Source organism: Nesoenas mayeri (assembly GCF_963082525.1).
Source record: "Nesoenas mayeri genome assembly, chromosome: 3".
In the NCBI taxonomy this organism is placed as follows: Eukaryota; Metazoa; Chordata; class Aves; order Columbiformes; family Columbidae; genus Nesoenas; species Nesoenas mayeri.
In genome coordinates this window covers 63090769-63111696 of record NC_137544.1, presented here as the reverse complement: position 1 = coordinate 63111696, position 20928 = coordinate 63090769, and the positions used below count along the sequence as shown (strand labels likewise).

The 20928-nt window shown below is 42.0% G+C and overlaps 1 protein-coding gene across 4 annotated transcripts in view; it reads right to left on the bottom strand.

The window, feature by feature from the left end:
• Window positions 1-445: 445 nt before the first annotated feature.
• The window catches only part of AIG1 (androgen induced 1), a 120968-nt gene continuing 100485 nt past the window's right edge, over window positions 446-20928 (bottom strand). For 2 of the 4 annotated variants that reach the window (XM_080342193.1, XM_080342195.1), the window contains exons 4-6: window positions 14263-14378; window positions 3882-4045; window positions 590-1248 (exon numbers count right to left, since the gene is read on the bottom strand). In XM_080342193.1, coding sequence (XP_080198319.1) covers window positions 1211-1248; window positions 3882-4045; window positions 14263-14378 — 318 coding nt within the window. In that variant the 3' untranslated portion in view covers window positions 590-1210. Of the gene's footprint in view, window positions 507-589; window positions 1249-3881; window positions 4046-10795; window positions 10842-14262; window positions 14379-20928 lie in introns of those variants that run through there. The other 2 variants (XR_013922000.1, XM_080342194.1) reach the window with 2 other exon arrangements.

The following is a 20928-nucleotide window of genomic DNA, read 5'->3' as shown; positions in this document are numbered from 1 at the left end:
CTGCAGAAATTCCTTTAACAAAAATCGCACATTAACATTACACATCTTGAAGTGCTCTGCCATCTGTTAAAACAAATACATCTAAAGACACTAATGAATATGTGATGTGAATATCAAGACTTCTGGATCTTAAAGTTAGTTTTTAATAACTAATTTCTTCCTGAAAATTATTGAATTCAATTAATTTTAACTCTATACAAGTTTTCTGCCTACTAGAGTTCCTTCTTGATTGTCTGGTAATTAAACAGAATCCTGACAAGTTTAAACGATCGCTAGTAATTTGCAACTGAACTCCTAATACAAACAGGTATAGGTTTAACTTTAAATGTTTGCTTATGTGCCTTCCTGAAGTAAGACTTAAATGCTCTCTCTGGTAAACATTAACAGCTCGGCCCATTTACTGAGAACTTACACCTTGAAAATGCAAGATCGGGTCTTGTACTAGGAAAACAAGAAGAAAAATCCTCATGTAGAAGTACTATCATCTACAGTTGACACTGGAAAATCTGAAAAGATATCATTCGAATGCCATCAATCCATCTAGAATTTCAAGAATTAACATGAAAAAACAGAAACACAGGGATAATTTGATCTTTATTTAGGCCTATTTAAGAAAAGTTGCATCATATTCAGATAGTCTAACACAGCAAGTAAGATTTTACTGGACGGATAAAATTATTAACATCATTGATTTAAGGCAGCTGTTACATAGTGTTACATTAATATTTCAGTCAGATTGAATTATTTGTATACATTCATGCAATTGACTTCTATCGTATTTTTACACTGCACTTTGAAATATATAGGATTGTTCTGTTTCTCCATATTAGACCTATCTGGTTAAGCTTTTCTCAAACAATACAGAGACCGGACTCATTGTTCTTCCTGGTGGAAGTTAAAAGATTTAATGACTTAATGATTTAATGACTTATTTGATGCAAGAAATGCATGATGAGAATGCCATGGAGATCTATATACATCTTATGTGTGTATGTCACATGCAAGCATGGAGAAATAGGAATGGAGGTTGAAACATTATTATTAGTGAAAATCATTTTCCCTCCATATAAAACCCCAAAATATCCTTGCACTGAGCAGAGGGCCCATCAAATTTCCTCCTTTCCAAAAGATTCCTCTCCAAGCCAACCTCTGTCGGGGACGAGAAATCTTCCATGGAGCCATAAACAATCCTCCATGTTGCCTTTATCATTCAGTCCAATTTTGGCTTTTCTTTTCCTTCTTCACTACCTGAAAACATATGGAGAGCAGCTTTTAAACATCTCTCAGTGAATAAAAATGAAGCGTTTACTTAGAGAGGTTCTTCTAATGCATTCTTTTTTTTTTTTCCTTTATTGCTGTTGTTTCTCCCCCACTTGCCCACATGCTCTTGCATGTGTTACCTGCTGTGAATGAAAGGAGCATCTGCACACCTGATGGCAGTCTTGTCCAGTAATGAACTGCACAACCCTCCCTCCCTCCAGACCATTTTCAAATCAGCCGCACCCCCTGCCGCACACTCATCCTTTGGATGCTGCAGGGGTCTGGGAACAGTCCGTCCCCTCACCTCCCCTGCTCACCTACAACCAAATTGAAGTAGACGTTATTATAGCTGAAGCAAAGCGGGTGACATTATTTAAAAGCAAGCTTTAAAAATCGTGTTTCAGAATTCACTAACTTTAACCCCCTCTCCATTTCAACATTGGAATTTTAAATATTTGCAAGTACATCTCCCTTTTTTGAGAGTACGAGAATGAAGAGTCGATTACTGTTGATAGGGTGCATCTTTCTTCTTGTAACAGCCATGTCTTTCAGTGATATTGGGAGGGCTGCGCGTAGGGCTCCTTAAGTAACTTATCTTTGCAGCAGGAATTGTCTCTTTTCTATGCTGAGCAAAGTCTGGGCCGGGCAGCAGATTGTGTTTTTTCTGGCAATGAAAACATTCAGCTATTTCATATGCCTGTTCCTGGACAATGAATTACTATTGGTATCTGACAAAAGTATTGTTCTTCTGACTAAGCCCTCTCTGCCAGACATCTCAAATACAAATATTTCTTTTGGAGGTTTTCAGGCCTGCTGCACACTGGAAAAGAAAGACTTCCGAGGACTGGAGGCGAAAGAGAAGCAATCTTTGAGAAGGCTGAGAGGAAAATCCAGTCACAAGTAAGATCACCTGCTAGTGCAATATACACAGAGATGGCAGGTACACCAAAAGCCACTTGAAAAACAGTTAATTAATCCAATATGGGAAACAATAAGACCCATCTGCTGTTAGAAAGCACAACTGCAGAGCTGCCTTGCCGAAAGAAGCAACATGGAAACAAACAGGGCTGCGCGTTGCCAGCAGCCCAAGTACAATGGCCCTGGGTGTTGCTGGCAAACCCATGGAATGGAAGAGTCTTACTTGAAGGTTTAACAACCAAAACAAGGGGCTGCGTCCAAAAGATTACAGTGGGTTTACAAGGCTGCTTGAGAGCCAATCTTGAGTCTTCTGCTTTCGGCTGGAAGGAACTTTTCCAATAGTTTTTAAATGAGCTGTTTTATTTGCCTTTTGAAAAGAGCCTCTTTCCTCTCTTCTGAAGCACTCTACTGCAGATGCATCAAATAGTTTGGCAGGAATGCAGACACCCTCAAAACTGTGGACAGACACTGGCTTGTACAAAGGGCAAATTTTTCCTTTCCTACCATGTTTGTGGTTTAACTTGGAAAAACTAACTGCAAATCATTTTGTCAGTAGTGAGATTTTATTTAATGCATCTCCAGAGGAAGAGGAAAAAACTCCAAGCCCAAAACAAGCCCCTCTCACCCCAGAAATCTTCTCATGGTGGACTGCTTTGCTTTGCAAGCTTAACTGCCCCAAAGCCTCCTTTAAATGTATGGTTTTCTAATAATATTTTCCCAAGTCTCGCACGGTGGTAGACTGGCATTATTTTACATCTCTGCTGCCTGTGGTGTGCCTGCCATACACTCCAGGTTAGGTTCACGCAAAGTGTTTCAAGCACAGCAAACCAGCAGGTGACTCATGGCATTCTCTGCTTTGCAAGTGCTTGAGCCACAAAGGACTTTGGATCAATGTTCTTTAATCAAACTGAGGAAATGATGGAGGGCATAATAATGCCATGGTGAACCTTGGACGAGGTTGGAAGAATGATCCGACTGTTATTAGCTCCTCTAGGGTGGAGGGTCACAAGTACCATGGATTTTGTTATGCATGCTGTGGAACAGCGAGGTGGCTTTTCCATAATTTATTTTGCATATTTCAGGCAATTTGATAACGAAAAACATCTTTCACAGACTAAAGGAATCTACTTTTGATCTTGCTTCAGTCTTATTTTCCCTTTTACTCTACTCTACAGGGTGACCTAGGCAGGGTAGATGATGTAGAGTCTGCAGAGTTATGTTTACCCTGCACTTAGGTGATTTTTGATTCCTGTTATTTTACTGACATGAACATATTCTTTCTCCTTGAGTAAATTTATAAGCAGAAAACACCTTTACACCTGAAAATAATAGAAGAATATATTTTATCTCTAAGCTAAGCTTACTACTAACATAATTCCCACAGAATGATACTTTATTCTAGCTACATTTAATGGGTTCATCCGCTAATAAGTGGATTGTAAACCAATGGGTTGTAAACCTCTCAGGTAATTGCTGACAGCTCTTAAATTAGTATTCGAAGTTATAAAACAGAACACATATTCATAGCTCATCACACTCTCCAATAGCCATTCTGTTCATCTGGCTGCTTTTAAGAACAAGCAAGCAAGACGTTTCAGTTGGAACTTCTGTCTTTCTCCTTTGTTTTAGCAAGCTTAAAACCACCTTGATTTTCAGTTCTGACGGTGTATTTCATCAGTTAATATTCCTAGAACAGTACTCACATTTTTGGGTATCCCAGATGTAGCTGTTCAGGACCTCTCCCACCAAGTACAATAGGTTAATTACTAGAGCCGCAGCTGCAAAGAAGATTATTTTGACACCTGGGCTGAGGTGCTCAAGAAGCGGGTACACCCACACTCCTGTAACATGGTGAATCCAGCACACCCTGAAACAAAACAAAAATAGCAAGTACTGATTCTTACAGCCCTGTTTTTCAAAAGTAGCTTGGGCTACAGGCTTAGTTACTGTAACCTAAAAAGCAATTGTTTGAAAGGGCTGCAAGTTGCAACTGAACTGAGCACCTGGATGACACCCGCCCAGAACAGGCATCACAAATGATGAATCTGTGACTGAATTCCCACATTCTTACAGTTTTGTTTTAAATGTATTAGGAGCAGTTGGCCAGTTTTCATGTTCTGATGTAGACAGGTATTTCCTTGCTGCATTTATGTTTATGAGGAGTACACACCCCTGTTTTGTGTGGCAGTGTGGAAACTGCAGCACCCTCTGTTCCAAACAGGTTCTTCATCCAAAGAGCAGTGTTTCCCAGGCTCTCCTGCAAAGCCCAGCTCTCTGCTTTCTGCAATGTGGATGGGTTTTGATAGATTAAGACCTGTTGCTGAATTAGTCAGGCTCAAAGGTATCTCAAGGCCACTTCGAGAACAGAGTCTGCTGTGAGAAAGAGGGGCGTTCCTCAATCACCGGGGTCCTGGCGTGGCATGAATCATCGGACGTATCATCAGTGAGACTCCAGCGCACGGACAGCCCACGATACTCATTTAACGAATCCATGCTTGGAGCGTGGACGCGTGATTAGAATATGGTTACGTATATAAGGAGACTTGTTTCTGTAATAAATGGCTTAGCGTGATTCACATTGAATCGACTTGTTTTGCTTAGTCCTTATCTCGCTCTACACTGCAACATCCTTTCATTTTGTACACGTTTATGTGTTTCTCCTCACTACACCTGGCAAGTGCATCGTTTTTTGGGTTTGCCAGAAACATAAGGTTCAGTTTATCTTTGAGAGAATAATTTCTTCAGCTCTTGTGTTTCAGGTTGCTCCTCCTTTTCTTTCAGTTGCCTGGTATCATTTGGGATCTAATAATATTTCTTTCGGTAAGATAAACATTAAAAAAACCAAAGAAACCACCTAATCAGTGAAACTCTGCCCAGCTCCACGCTCAATATACAATACAGGAAAAGGGATGATGGTGGTTTGCTGGTAACACAGAGATTTTTAGCACTCAGCTACACTGGAGATTGTTGGTACTCTAAGTCAAGAGACAGGGTGTCAGCTTTATGGCAGTGCACTCTGCAGAAGTGCTCCAGGTACGTGGTTTTTCTGGGTGTGACTGCAGTGGGCACCTGTACCCTCTCAAGCGACAGGTTTTGTGTTGAGATCTGACATGGTGAGTGGTGAAGTCAGAGGGAGCAGAGCAAGTCCACACGTTCCAGTAGGTGGAAGCTAATTGGGAAACTGGGAAAAGTGCTCAGTGGAGACAGGCTGGGGCCCATGAACTGCTGGGCTCTCCTCGAGAATGTAAATCTCTTCTTTCTGAGCCATCAATTTGAGAGAGCAGCGCACAGTGAAGCACAGATAGAGAAGACTCAGCAGCTGCATGAACTATTATTGATGGGGATTTCCACATCCATATGATTCGCTTCACTTGCTAATACTTCTTTTCATTTAAGGAAGTCTTTTGATCATTAGATCAACAGTCATAGGCTCCTGGAGGGCAGAGTCACAGAAGTTCGCCCCAAACTGTTAACATTAAGTGCCTGTCACATAGAGAGTCCAGAATCCCTGTTTAACGATTCTGCATCACCTTGGAAATGTACATGGTTGTTATAGCTTGCCTTTTCCTTGGAAAAACATTTATTACAGCCAAACCCTTAACAGTTGGACACTTCATGTAGGAATTTACATGTGTCATTAAATTAATCTGCATGATCTAAATGAAGATAAAAAACCCTTTCTCCAAATGAGTTCACATATGGAAAATGGTCTCTGCTCTTTACAGTTATTTTCCACAATATTCTTCTGTGCCAGAACTAACCTGGCAAGATAAAGGCATCTGTGAAAAAAAATCAAGAGTTCCTGTGTAACCCATGGTAACAGGGGGATACCGTGTTCCTTTTTATCAAAGAAAAAGATGGGACAGTTAGGTAGAAGCAATGGGATGTCCTCTACTCCCAGGCTGGCTTAGAAGGGAGTGCCTATTATTACCCAATGTTTTTCAGTTTCATTTGCTTTCGTTTTATGATTGACTACCCTGTGAAAAACAAGCTCCAAGGAAAAAGCTTGGAAAAAAGCCAGTGCTTCTTTTTCACTCCCGGATGAAACTGCCCAGCACTATAAAGCACCTTTATAGAGGGACTTTTCAACAGACCTTCTAAAATGCACCTACGTAGCAAATTTCATGAACCAAGTAGAGGTAGCATTTATTAGAATGCATTTATGCTGGGAAGAGGAAATATTTTCTAAATCCAACCAATGAGTCACTGATGAGCTCCCGAGTTAGTTCGAACTATCCCCGGTTAGTTCAGGGTCTCTGAGCACTGCTGATGCACTCTGCTCCCCGCTGCCCACCCCAGGAGCCCATTCATTGCTCGGTGGCACTTGCTCCTGTGCTCAGTGGTGTTGTACGCCTGTCCCCGGGGCAGCCGCACTGCAGGAACCCAGGCCCTGAGCACCAGATGTACCGAGCACCACTCGGGACACAACGGTCACGAACTCATCTGATCAGCCACCCTCATCTTCCTTAAAATGAGCTGTACCACGCCGCTCGCTACAATGGGATGGAGCAATATCAGCCTCCTCTCCACCGAGCAGTGACACACTGGCTGCTCCTGCATTGTCTCTACCACCAACAGGAGCAGGAAAGTGATGACGGCTGCCATGGAAACCTCACCTGATGGCCTTTCTTTGCGGGCTCGTTCCTGCTGGAACATAAGCTATCTCGACGACGACGCACAATAAAGGGCTGATCAACAGTAGGCATAAAGCTTCCACACAAGACTGCTGATTACTAACGTTAATGAATGCCTTCAATGTTGCAATCCTAGTAGTCATTATTCCTGTCCAACCTCATTATTAGATAAGCACAGGGAAGCATGCATTAAGATTTACTTAGGAGTGCAAATCTAGACCAAATGTAAGACCCTGTTATTGAACAGGTATAAAAAATTGGGTCGTTTAGATAAAAATAAACTGAGGAGAAAGGTTTCAGCTGAAACTGGACTGGCTACTTTTGAGAGGATAAAATTAACTTGAGCCTCCCTGTGTTTCAATTCCATGGCAGCCCATGTAGACATAATCGTGTGTTTTCAAAGATTAATGTGTCATCGAGCTCATTTAGCCATTTGTTAGAACTGGTAAGAAAAGAAAGAATGGAAAGATTTACACATTGTATTCAAATTAAAATGTCTGTTAAAAAAGTGGTGTTTTTTTGAAATTCTCAACCAGCTGGTGTAGAAATCTGAAAAATCTATTTGAAAGCACACAATATTGCTTCTTCATAAAAAATCTGTCAAAATGTGACTTTGTAGCTTTTTTTCCACTTCTAGTATACAGTAGATGATGATGAAAATTTCCACTTTTTTTTTTCTCCTATCAATGTAATCAGGAGGAAATGAAAACTATGCAGAGAAGATACATACACATTTATTCTTTGTTAATGAGGAAAAGTAACTATAAAAAAATGTCGGAACCTTGCGACTTATGTGTGCTCTACCTGTCGTTTTGAGAAATGCAGCTGTTACAACAGCATGTGTAAAACTTAGTCCTGGTGGAAGCAAGCTCAGCATGTGGATATCCCAGCAGATAACCATGACGCCTGAAGATTTTGCAATGGGAGATGTTGCAGAAAACGGCTGCTTCTGCATGACGGCCGCTCTCGGCTTCAGGGGTTTGCATGTACTTGCACAAGCATCACAGCTTGGTCTGAACTTTGAGACCCACTTCCTGCCCAAGTTGAGTCCTTCAGCGAAATCTGCAGCCAAACAACAATCAGTACTACGTGTTTCTGGAAACAGGGACTATGAGGTGAGAGGCTGTGTAACTTTTCAAGAGCAGTGAATGAGAGGACATAGAGTAATGACGCTGAGGAGCTCGCAATGCTCTTCCTCATACCAGAAGAAGCACCTCAATAGAATTCAGAGACAAGAAATTCAAATCTGAAAATGGTAATATCTTTCTGAATGATTAACCTCTGGAATGCTCTACCCTATCTTTCAGTGATACATCACTGAAATCAAGCTGTTAAAAAAATGATTGAATTATACAAGTTTCCAAGTCTACTTGTTTCTCTGGCCCCTTTCATGCAACTCTAGCAAGCCTCTGAACCAGCTGACTGTAGAAGCAATAAGGACGCCTACAGTTATGCTTAAGTTCAAACAGTATAAGGTATATAAACTGTCAAGACTGAAGGATCCAAGCATCTGCTTTTTGACATAGATTTTAGAAGAAAACTTCCCTTATAGGCTGGTTATTCCAAAATGGTCTGCTAAATCTTTTCCTGAAGCATCTGACATTAGCTATAGCTAGAGCCTGGGTACATGACTGAATTACTCTGATATACTATGGCAGTTCCTTTCTGGCTACTTCTTGCAGCAGCAAATCCTCTCCCACATCTCCTATGCCATTCAGGTTTCCAGTAAATGGCAGAAAGGCAGGCTGAATCTTAGGTCCCAAACAACTCCTAGGCCAGTTCACACTGTGACTACTCTTTAGCAAACAACAGAACATGGCCATTTTCTACACTTTTATTTCATGATCTTTCCTAGCATCATTCTCTTTTCCACAGAAAGTGAGAACTTTACTCAGAACTATGAAATTGTGGAATGTCTCCCAAAGGAGGTGACGGGCTTACAGCAGCTGAGTCATTCGAAACGTGAATGAACAAATCATTTGTGGTTATAAAGTAAGGACCAGCCCTGTCCTTTCGGAGGCAGGAGCACAATGACCCACAATAAATATGTTCTACTTTTGGTTTCTAATACTGACTGATGTGAGGAATCTTTCCCCTTCCCTTCCCTTCCCTTCCCTTCCCTTCCCTTCCCTTCCCTTCCCTTCCCTTCCCTTCCCCTCAAATGCTTGTTTGGCATCTAATCGTAATTGCTAAGATCTCAGCCATATTAAAACTGGGCTTCTTATAATTCCAGCCAGCCAGGCCTAAGTCACCTACACCTGGAATTTACATTGTTCAGAAATTTTAAATACTAAAATATAAGTTCAATGAACAGTCATCAGTTAGGAAATAACAGCAATCATCCCATCTTGTTCCAGTTTCTTACACTGGATTATTTTCCATTGATCTGGATGATGCTGGTCACAGATCCATAGTTCTATAGGTCATAGTCCTATGTGGTCATAGTCCTATGTGGTCATAGGACTGTGCTACTGGTATGGAGTGGCTTATGCAGTTGGTAGAGGACAAATCCTGGAAAACTGCAGCTGCAAATAATGTCACATGCAAAACATACTCAGCATGACAGGGGGCTGGCATCCTCAGGGGTGAACAAAGCTTAGCAGAAATTTGTGTTTATGTACAGGTAGCCAGAATGACAGAAACTCTGCTGATTTGCTGCAAGGTGTTGTCATCTTTGGAAGTCATCTATTTTTATAAAAAATATTTCATTTTAAATATAGTAATGGTTGCTATGCCTTCTTGAGCTGTATTTTAAGGAGTTGCACAAGCAAGTGAGAATGTATTATCCATGCATGTCATCTGTGATTGTACTGTTGCTTTGACTGAAACATTTGAGGATGTGGAGGTGGAGGGGAACCAGAATGTAACGGTCTGTAATGGCTATGTCAGACCTAACAGGCTGCAGATCCATGCAGACATCTCTCGCTGAAAAGCACTTCTGCTCTCCCACCCTCCTTCTGGGTCAAGTACAGGGGATGTTCATCTTCTCCTGGCCTATTTCTGCTGCTTCTCCCTCTTCCTACTCTTTCCTGTTCTGAGTAGATCTGTCTCCAACTCTTTTCTCCTCCTCTGCATTGTCTCATCTATCACCCACCTCTCCATCAGCCTTCCACTCTGATTTCAAAGCCTGTCCCTCTCTCCCCCTCCCAGCTTTTCCCATTTACTTGCACGAGTTTGGCTTTCAAGCTGCTGACCTGTGAGCTGCACATTTCCTTACCCATTTCTCTTTTAACCCATGGTTCTAGTTTCTCTCTTTTACTCGCTTCAAGTACTTTTCACTTGTTTTTTTTTTTCCCACAGCCACTTATTCCTGTGATCTCTGTTGAATTTCTGTCCCCAGTGCTCACTTCCGAAAGCATTCATAAGCCCTTTCTTACATACATACCCTCAGCACACCCTAGCACAGCCATGTTGTGTCTCTCTTGCTCCATCGCCACCAGCAACCTCAGAAATCCTTCTGGTTTCTCAGTCCTGCCCATCTTCATCGATATGGCTGTCAATTCCCACCAAACTTCATGCTCTAACTCTCCTCTCCTCTCTTCTGAATGTCAAGGTTTGTCCTAGCATTACGCACCCTTATGCCTTTGCCAACATCTCTTTCGGATCTTCCTCTCCTTCTATGGAGAATGGCTGGTGGCAATCCTACAGCAAGGCTGACAGCATTGATCTCAAATTCATTCCAAATTCTCAGTGTACATTCCTTTCTTAAATTCGTTCAAGAAGGATTCAGCAAATTACGCCATCTAAACGCTCTCTCTTGGCAATTCTACAGAACACTCCTAAAGCCACTTCAAGAGAAACTTTATTTTCAAATGAAAGTTTAAAGGTACCTGAGCTCTTTAAACAGATTTCTCAAAGAATGAAAGAATGAATCAAGTCCATGCTTGGCACATGTGGAGGCAGCTCCCAGTGCATCTGAGACAGGAACAAGAGAGCAGATCAAGTCTTCTGCTCTCAAACACGTAGCCCAGCACGACTGGAGCAGCGGAGTCAGGTTCTTAGGGTCTGTTTTTTTGGCATCCTCAAGCACTCAAAAGCAGAAGGAACAAGAAAACCATTTAAAATAAACATATTTGTCTCAGTTTATTTTAGGGACATATTAAGCTCTGATATTAGTTACCATGAGGTCATTCTTATTACAAGGAGCAACACATTTCTGGCTCTTTTCTGTTCCCTGACAACCAACTCCATACACCCATTGGCACTATCTTCTGGTAGTACTGGCAAGCTCTTGGGTTTTCTTAGCACTGTCTAGATATAACAATTCAATATGAATTGTGACCTTTTCGAGCAATGCTAAATAAAGCCAATCGGCCTTTCCCATCTTATCCCGTGGCCTTGATCCTGAAAGTCCATGTATGGTCTGCAACAGGCAGAGCGAGACTGTGTGTGCTCTGCCTGGGCATGGTTCCTGAAGAGCAAGGGAGTGCACAGAGAGTGCATGAGCTACATGTGCCTGCTCCAATTCTCTCTGACTGAAGGGAGAGAACTCAAAAAAAAAAGAGAGAAAAGTAGAAAAAAGTTGTACTCTTCAAGAAAGGATGTTTCTCAGATAATATGTCTCTGAGTAATGCTCAGGGGATATCCAATTATTTAGCTAGGTTCTTCCAACTTCAGTGTACAAACTATTCTATTCAGAATTGTTTCCCAGTTCTCTCATTTATCAAATATATATAATAAAAGCTTGCTACTCCACCATCTCTTCCATATGCAAAAGATTCAGTCACCTGTGAAACAAAACAGAAGCTCTCCTTTCCTTGGAGTTGAAAAAATGAATTAACAGAATCAAACCTAAATAACATTGTCCTGTATGCTCCTTCACAGTACAAGGTGCAACATGATACAATTATCATAGAATCATCATGTAGTGTGGCAAGAAGGTTTCGGCCCAGGTAGGGAGAGAGTTCAACATTCAAGGCAAAACATTGAGAACATCTAATTAGCACCTGTCTCCACTCCATACCAAGAGAGTTGCAGTAAAAACACTTCTGCTGAGGGAAAAGTGACGTAGGGAGAAGGACAAACTCTCAAGCAGCAGATCCCTAACTTCTAGGTAAAAAACCATAAACCAAGAACTAAGCCCCAGGAGGGGACCCATGGACAACCAAAGGTACAAGGGAATGAAGTTCTACCGTGCTGTATGTAACTAGGTCACTTGCAGGTGTAGTTCCATTTTAATACACTGGGCTAACCTCGAGGGGTCTAAAGGGCATATCAACCAGCAAATCCAAATTAAATAATACCAAGCCCTCTAAATCAGGGGTGTCAAACTCATTTTCACCAGGGGCCACATCAGGAGTAGTTACATTTATATACATTTATACAGTCCTAAATTACATTCGGCCCTTTGAAGGCAACTGTGAGGCTGATGTGGCCCCTGGTGAAAATGAGTTTGATATCCCTGCTCTAAGTGATTAAGGTCTCTATGTCAATGTGGTCATTTAGCAGCAGGAAGACAGTGGACCTCACTGGTGAAAGGTAGGCACACTCTGAGTTAGAGGGATGAAAAAAAGTCCCACTTTTCATACTTTATGGTAGATTTTCCAAACCTGTGAATGTCAGATACATGGTGTTGATATCATTAAAGCAAGATTTGGCCTGCAGCCTAAATCAAATGTTGGATAGAGGCTTCAATAACACTCATAGGCTGAAGACACACAGAACTTGCACATGATGGCACAGTGTAGCCTGTACCTGCCTTCAGTCTTCCCCAGTGATCTTCTTTCATAAGAGTAGAAGGAGAAATGGGCTGCAAGTGCAGAATTTAGCAGGATAACCTTTAGGCTGAATAAGTAATTTTCTTACACCATCTTTAGAGAAATCACAACTTGGAAGAATGTGAGTCACTTGAGAGTAGCCCTGTCTGCTTTGGAACTAATGTATGTGTAGGCAAAACAAATAAACAGCAAGAGCAAAGGGAGATGATCATAGACTGTAACTGAGTATCTGCTTAATAGCTCATTTCTTAACACAGAATCTTCTTCTGCTTCACTTGTCCTACAATTTCCTGTTACCTTGAACTTGTAGCTGTAGGATGTAGCTGTACATAGTGGGCAGGATGAAGCCCTGTGAGTATCACAGTGACATTCTAACAGATTCCTAAAAGATTTTAAGATACATCTGGTTTTATTTCACTTGCAGGACTGGATTGTTTTGATTTGCTGTACCTATTGAATACTATTGCATGTGTTTACTTGGATGATCTTGAAGAAACAGGAGTTGCAACGGAGGTCAGATCACAGGTATAGTAAGTCTGCCAACCTGCCTCTAGGGGCTCCTCAAAAGAAGGTCGAGAAATATCACAGTTATGGATTATTATATATAGGTCAAAAAAAAGAATTCCTTTCTCCCACAGGAATCATTACACGCCTTTTTGCATGAGCCTGCCCTTACTTTACAATTACAATTACTCTTTTTTAATAAGGATATGTATATTTATAAAAGCAAATGGCAGAACATGACTGCTGTCCTGGGACACAAGATCCCACTTCAGCTGGATTACTGGCACTTTATGGTCACTCAGCGTGCGTGGATGTGCATGAATAACGGGCTCTCTTTCCTTGGAGCAAAGAGGTGAGGTGCACAGCTGAAGCAGTGTGACAGTGCTGCCTGGAGCCCGTGTTCCTCTCTCATTAGCTTTATGTCACTTGACTGGTGGAAAGAGCAGGATTACCCACAATTTTGGAAAGTATCACCTTAGGTGAGGGAAGGGTGTTGTGAGGTGAGAGGAAAGAAAAGAAGTAAACAGGGGGTCATGAAGTATTTACAGAAAGGATAAAAAATATATGGTATCAAAGAAGCATTGTAAATAAAACAAAGGTTTAGTGAAAAATAAAATGCTAGAATGACCAAAGTAAATGAACTCTGTGATGTAAGTCAGGTGATTGAACAGTAACTGCCCAAAGACTTAATTTAATGTTGTGTAAGAAATGTTATTTCTGTTTTAGTTTAATTTTTCACAAACATTTGCATTTTTTAAAACAAACTACAGAGTGTTTGGATTACTGGCTTATTCTGTAATCAATTTTACAGAAAGAATTTATGAACTAGTAAAGAAAAAAGACAGTGGTCTATCTTTTCTCTCACTGCTTAAATACTGAAGCAGGAAATAATTTGCCTATCCTCAATTTTATTTGATAGAACAAAAACCCTAAGCAATAAAACTAAGGTCCAAGAAAAACATTTAGCTTGAAAAAAGGTTGAAAAATGTACCCTTGGAAAGACCACTGCTTACATGGGATTGTTCAACAAATTCCTGTTGTGTGAGGTTTGGCATATACTTTCTAAAAATATAAGCATCTGGGGAAACCAGACAAAGCCCAGGTCTTGGACCAAACGAGGCATGCACTGTGAATCTGTTAGCGATTATATCCATAATGAAATATGTGCCCAAATTTAGCAGTACAAAACCCCCTATACAACACAAAAACACAGTGTGTACAGCCCTTACCATAAAATATAGCCAACGGCGAAGGTGCACACTGCAGCCAGTCCGCAGCTCCTGCTGGGATACTGATGATGTGTTGTTCTCATCTCGATTAGTACAAAGGGCAAAACCGTTGTGTGCTGAAAAAAACAAAACAACAGGGGAAAACCAGGTGATATAAATGATTCTCACTGCATTTCCATGCTAGTTCTACAATAAGAAACTGAATCACAAAAACCTGAAGATAACTTCTCGATGTGTAGAAAGACAAGGTAAAACAACTCTTAAAGCCAGTCAATAGCCCCCAAAATATCGTCGCTGTAATGCCCAATTGTTCGAGAGAGCAGAGGAAAACTGAGTGAGCAGAAGGTGTTTTTTTCCTTTTGTCCAGGAATCCAAGGCAGATACTCAGTGGGTAAAAAGGGGATGTGGCATGAAGGGACACGGGGTCCTAGTCCCAGTCTGGCCTTGCAGTTGCTCTGTTATTTTGACCATTCAAGTTAGGAAGCACCACATCTGATTTTCAGAGACTCTAAGCACAAACAATGCCAAAGGAATGAATACAAATGGAGGTATTTAATGCTTCTGAGAATTAGGTTTAAATGTATCTCAATCTGGGGCCTTGAAAACAGGGGACATATTTTCAAATGATAGCCTCAATACCTCTGCTCCTCCTTCTGTAAGACAGGAGCAATTATCTTCTTCAGATAGGTGTTGTGAATCTTAATTGTCAATTGTTGTGCAAAATGGTTTTAGATTCCCAAATAAAACATAAGAAAGCCAAAGCTGTAAAAACCATTTTCAGCCACTTGTCTTTATTTAGCTGTGAAAATCCTTATTCTGTCATTTTTCCACACACGCTTCCCATACTGCCCCTTCTGAGAAGGTCTGTTCATCCAATTAATGTCAGCAGTATGAGAAATAGCATCTAGCCTGCCCCAGCACTCGATATCTAGATTTCACAGTGCTGGCAGGCATGAAAATATACATAAGCGAAACACAAACGTGCCAGAAAATAAACTCCATCATTTTTCAATACACAGCTCACCTAGAACCAGCATTACTGGTGACTCCAGAATCATACCCTGCTTTGCCACGATGGGGACAAGTTATCGCTGGTGTCTACAGGGATTTACTTTGGTTGAGAGCTTGGCCCTGGGGCTTGGTGTGACCACGGCTGCAAACTCTCCTGCCTAGTTCACTGGCAGGTCTGCAGGTGTGAGGACTGCAAAGGCAGCCTAAGGTTCCATCCTTCCCCAACACTTGCTCACCCACTGGAAAAGAAGATTGTGACTTACGTTGGCCGTGTTGTGCCATCAAGTGTGCACATGTAGTTCTGGGGAAGCTGGAGGGCCAAATTAGTAATAACTACGCTGTTAACCCACACTGATTTTTACCTACATGAAGGCAGGACAGACAAGGAGCAGAAATAACCTCGTGTGGATAACAGGTACAAATGAGAGGAAACAGCAGAGTGTGGGCCTTGAACAACTGCAGAGAAGGAAGAATTGTCTGAATGGGAAATAATAAGATAATGGAAATGCTCTGGCTCAGAGATGTAACGTAATTTGAATTGGATAACTGCTCTGATTTTCAAGGCATTAGTAATTAATGACTAGCATTTGGAGAATGTCAGGTGGATAATATAGCAGTTAGTGGAGCTTTCAATTTTTTCATCTTTTAACAACTTGTTCCGCCCCCATCCCTTTGAACAGTATAAATCAGCATCAAGGGAACGCAAAGATGTTTTACACGTGGTCTGCAACAGAGGTGCCCACTATAGGATGACAGGTCTTTAAACTGTGCAGGATCTTCAGAGTCCATTAACAGGGACTGACAGCAAAGCAAGCCCTGGAGATTCACCTGAACATCTTGCATCTGTATGAAAAAGGTCTTCAGACAGAGATCAGTTCCTCACTCTGCAAAGCCCAAAATGCAGGGTAGCTGGAGGCTGTGCAAATGCCTCCCGCCCTGCCTCCGTAACCTCTTCAGAGCGAAAAAAAATCAGAAGACAACAAAGACTTTTAACTCAAACCCCACCCTTGATATTTCTTGTACGATCTAATCTTGTGATCCAGTCACTTAGTCTTAACTCTTCGTTACATGGATTGATGGGTATGGAGCTTGCGAGCTCTGTTTCTCAACTGAAATGTTTACAATGTTACATACTGCTTGTTGATGTGCTCTTCATTGATGACAACAACTCAACAGCTTGCCAATTAAAAAGTAGTTAAAATAATTTCAGCAATCAACCCTTAATCTGGAGTCTTTTTTGCCTTTCCCTCCTCCCAGTTCCTGTGGTTATATAATAAAATAGGCCATTATTTTTCTAAATTCTCCCTTCTGCTATTTTCTGAAGGTAAGATGGGGGAAAAAGGGATAATGAGCTGTATCACTAAAGAGTTTATGTATAAAATCCTGTCAAAAGTACAGTGCAATTAAAAGTGTAAGGAGAAAATCAGAGACGTGTATCTTTAATCTTAGCCCATTATAGCAAATGTCAATGCTACCTGCAAACACTGCAGATTTACAAATCCAAGTACGAACTTTGGTTTAAAATATTCCAGCGAGACTGCCACTCTAAAAAGCTGTTTCAGGTGTTTTACTCAAACTATAACCAAGATAAAATTTCTCTTTCCTACACTGCAGGCTCTCCAAAGCCCTTAATTTAAAAACCATGAAATTTTGTAGGCAGGGATACCTTCTGTTGAGCAGTGCCAATGACAACTCTGGAGCTATAAATACCCAATTTGAATCAGATTGGCACCTGGACTGAAGCCTAGTGAAGGTGAGCAGGGGTCAAATGTGCTTGGAGTGGGATCCACCAGGGCTGGGAAAGCTGCAGGAGTCCAGAAATTTCATACCCTCTAATGTTTTTGCCACCTGATTTCTGAATAAACTTGGGCCAATGAAGCTTAGAGAGAAAGTAGCATTGATCCTTCCTTGACCTGTTTGTTAAAGGTCACGTCATGCTGATCAAAGATGCCCAACTGGTATCTCTGGGACTGATCCCTTTTACTTACTGGCAGGCTGGAGGAGAGAACATTTCTCACCTTCTTTGTCAAAGTATCTCCAGGGGCTTACTTGAGAGAAGACTAAGGAATGAGGAAGGTCAAATAACATGTTTAAATGGTGAGGACGTTTGGCTGCTGTAACAGCTTTCCAGTAGTTGTTATTTTGTGCCATTTAAAGTCTTGAAGGGCAAATTTTTAATTAGAGTGTAATGACTAGCATAGTGTTGTAATAGTAGCACTATGCTAGCACTAGTAATCAATGCTATATTGATAAGGCACTTTTATTAGGGACTAAGTATTTACAAGCAAAGCTGCATTTTTTCCCGGACAGCTTATTCTGCTCCCACTGAGACCAGCTGCTCCTGTGAGACAGTTTTGCTGGTACAACCGTGGTGACCCTGGAGACCTGAGCCAAGCGATGCTGTGGGTGCCCGGGAGCGCCCCCGTCCATGGACCAGGAAGGCAACACTTGCTGCCCATGTGCTATGGAGGGACAGCAGGCTCGGGGTATCCCCCACCCTGTCCAGGCAGCAGCAAGGGAGCAACTGAACCCTACCCTTAGCAGGAGCTCTTAGCTTGGGCTCAGCAACTATACCTACTAGCAGGGAAATGTAGCCTGTTGACTTCTGCTGTGACCATGGTGCTGCCTGCCAAGGTGCCCTCGTGGCTGCAAAGCCCTTTTTCTCCAGCGTGCCAAGGCAGTGACCCTCACACCCGTTTTTAACCCCTCTCCAAAGGGATCCATCTGCCAAGACCATCTCATGAGCTGGTGCGTGGAGTAAGCCCCTGATACCCTGTCACAGCGTCACTCTGCTCAGCCCCCTCGTGTCCCGTCACTGCCTGTCCCTGCAGCAGGAAGGCAGCTTTGAGACATATTTACACTTGCCAGGTCTGCCAGCAAGCGCTGGTCTGCAGAGCAGCAAGCTGCAATTTCCTCCCCGTTTTGTGTCTACCACACAGCACTGCTTCCCTAGGTTACATCACCTTCCAAGTGGGGAAGAAATATGTTAATCTTCAACTGCTGGTAATGATGCATTAGAAAAGAGAGAAACCAGCCCGAAGTATGAAGGTTGGGTGGAATTTGCGGGAAGGTTATCATATGGAGAATTTGATCCAGAAAATACTCAGGAGAATGACTCCAAAAGAGCAGCTTCTGAGTGAAGCTGAATTAGCACGCACTGCACAAAAGCCGCCCCAAGATCTGCAGGTGGATTAATTCCTAGAACCACTGTCACTGCTTCCTGAGAGAAACTCTGCTCATTAGTGACTCTTCAAAAGACATTTTTAAAATACATACTACCTCTCAAATGGTATGTATGTGCCTAATGACATTTGGGACTTGAAAACCACATTACAAACAGGCAGCATGTCTGTAGTGTTGGCCTGCCAAGCTGAGCTTTGCTGGAGGACTGTACTTCCCCATTTTCAGTGTGTGCTGCAACAGGTAGTTGGAAAAAAAGGTTTTATGTAAATCAGGTACATTAAGTTCTGTAATAGTCTTTGGACAAATTAACTGCTCATTCTTGAAAGCCTGATTATATATTTTATCTTCCGACTAGTAAGTGCTGCTTTTTTAACAGTTTCATCAATGCCTTGCCGGCCTTCTCCCTTAACTGTGTTTTAAAGGAAATTTTACAGCTTTTCAAAAGGTGCTAAACTGACATCTTTGTGTATTGGTATCTTCTGTCCTTAGCACAAACATGGCAGTGCTGTCTTCCCAAGTCACCCAGTCCTGACCTGCAGAGACTGTCCAGAACTGCCTTTACAACAGAGTTCAGTCCAAGAAAGCATCTGCTTTCTCACACGCCCAGTGAGTATACAGCAGTTCTACAGGGATGGTGAAACCATTTGAGGATCACATAAATTGTGATTATAATTCACTTCAACCAACAGAAGATTGTGATTTGTTACTCGACTTGATCAGACTAAAAACTGCAGGCTATGGGACATTTTAGTTCAATGGAAATACCATGAGGATCTGTTGAGAAGGCTTTGGTGTGACATTCAGCCCTCGCTCTTAAGAGTCAGTGAAAGCCCAGTGACATGAAAGGAGGCGGCCTTGCAGCTTTGATGTCACCAACATTTTAACTGATGGACTGGGAGCCTCCTGGAAGTGCTGGTGCTCCCTGGAACAAGGAGGCTGCAGACGGGCCTTCACCCACAGAATCTGCGCAGCCTGGGCAGGACCTGGGTGGCTGCATCCGTGTCGAAGTCGCTGCCCTGGCAGGGGCAGCTGCTCCAGCATCTGCTGGGGAAACAGCCCTGCGGCACCGACACCGTGCCTGAGACTTACACCGATATGAATTTGATGGAGACCTCCTTCTTTGCACCCTGCCGCGCGAACTGCTGCATCTGCCAGCTGCCTCTGCCTTCTGTCTTTCTAACCTCCCCTCCAAATTCTAGTTTCCATCAGTAGGATGTTACTGTTCACTTTTTTTTTTCCTGAGCTCACAACCAGATTACGTGTTGTTCAACAGCTGCTGCATGAAGCAATCTGTCTGTAGCTTCTTCTTACCTCTCGTGGATTTGTGCAGCACCTTGAGATTAAAGATTTTAAAGAAATGATCAGCAAAATGACCGATGTGCATTCCTCATAATTTAAAAGCACTACCAGTGTACTCACTTTAGAAACTAATACTAATAGGCCTAAAAATCCCTACAGTTTTAATCAGCGACATTTGTAGAGTAATAGCAGTAATAAAGCTGCATTTTCTGCATGCTCCTAGCAGACTAATGTGGAGAACAAGATCAAAAAGTAGGAAAACAAGGGGCATGATTACAATTTACTCGTTGAGAAACTTCTGAGAAAGGAACAGCTGGCAAGAGAGTATTTATGTGTCATCTGAAGGATGATACCTTCCACCAAGGCAACCTAATCCATAAAGAGAGCAGCAGGATATCAGAGCTGGGTACATAATAAATTGGAATCCTTGAGTCAGTCTGAGCCCTTCTGAGTCTGAAAGCGCTGGTAGCACTTTTGCTCTTACAAATGAGAAATTATGACTATTAACCGAGACACACTGATGCACAGGATGCACTCCAAGGCAGCCACAGACGGCTTGTTAATTGTTATTGTAGGTTGGAGGGAGGAAGAAGTATTGTCTGATCTAAACAAAGACCAATATGCTATAATGCCACAAACACACAAGAGCCAAGGACAACCATTTTTAATCAATATAAGAGAGCAGAGTTATTCGAAAAGAAAATTAACATTTCCTCTTTAATGTTATTTCCCCCTTCCTCTTTTCTGTTGATAAATACAGTGGACATGGCATATCTGACTTAACAGAAATTGTATCACTTTCTCCACGCATACCTAATGTTGACAGGTTTGTTCTGGTTGTTTCTGACACATGCAGTACATACTATACATTGAAATGGCAGTGTCAATCCGATCTCACCCCTATGACCGCACTAGTGTCAGGGCAGTTATATATAGGTGTTTATCTATAGAATTTCCATAGTGACAATCACTGAAGCACTTCAGCACCCCAAAAGCATTACTAAACATACCCTCACAGCAGACCTGATCTGTAGAGGCAGGATATTCTATCCCACTTTTTGCAGGAGGGTAGGATGGAGATGGCATGCCTCACTTGAGGTTATGTACGGTAGCTATAGAGGAATATAGAACCACAGCATATTCCTCAGTTCCATTCTTGTGTGTCAGCCTAAG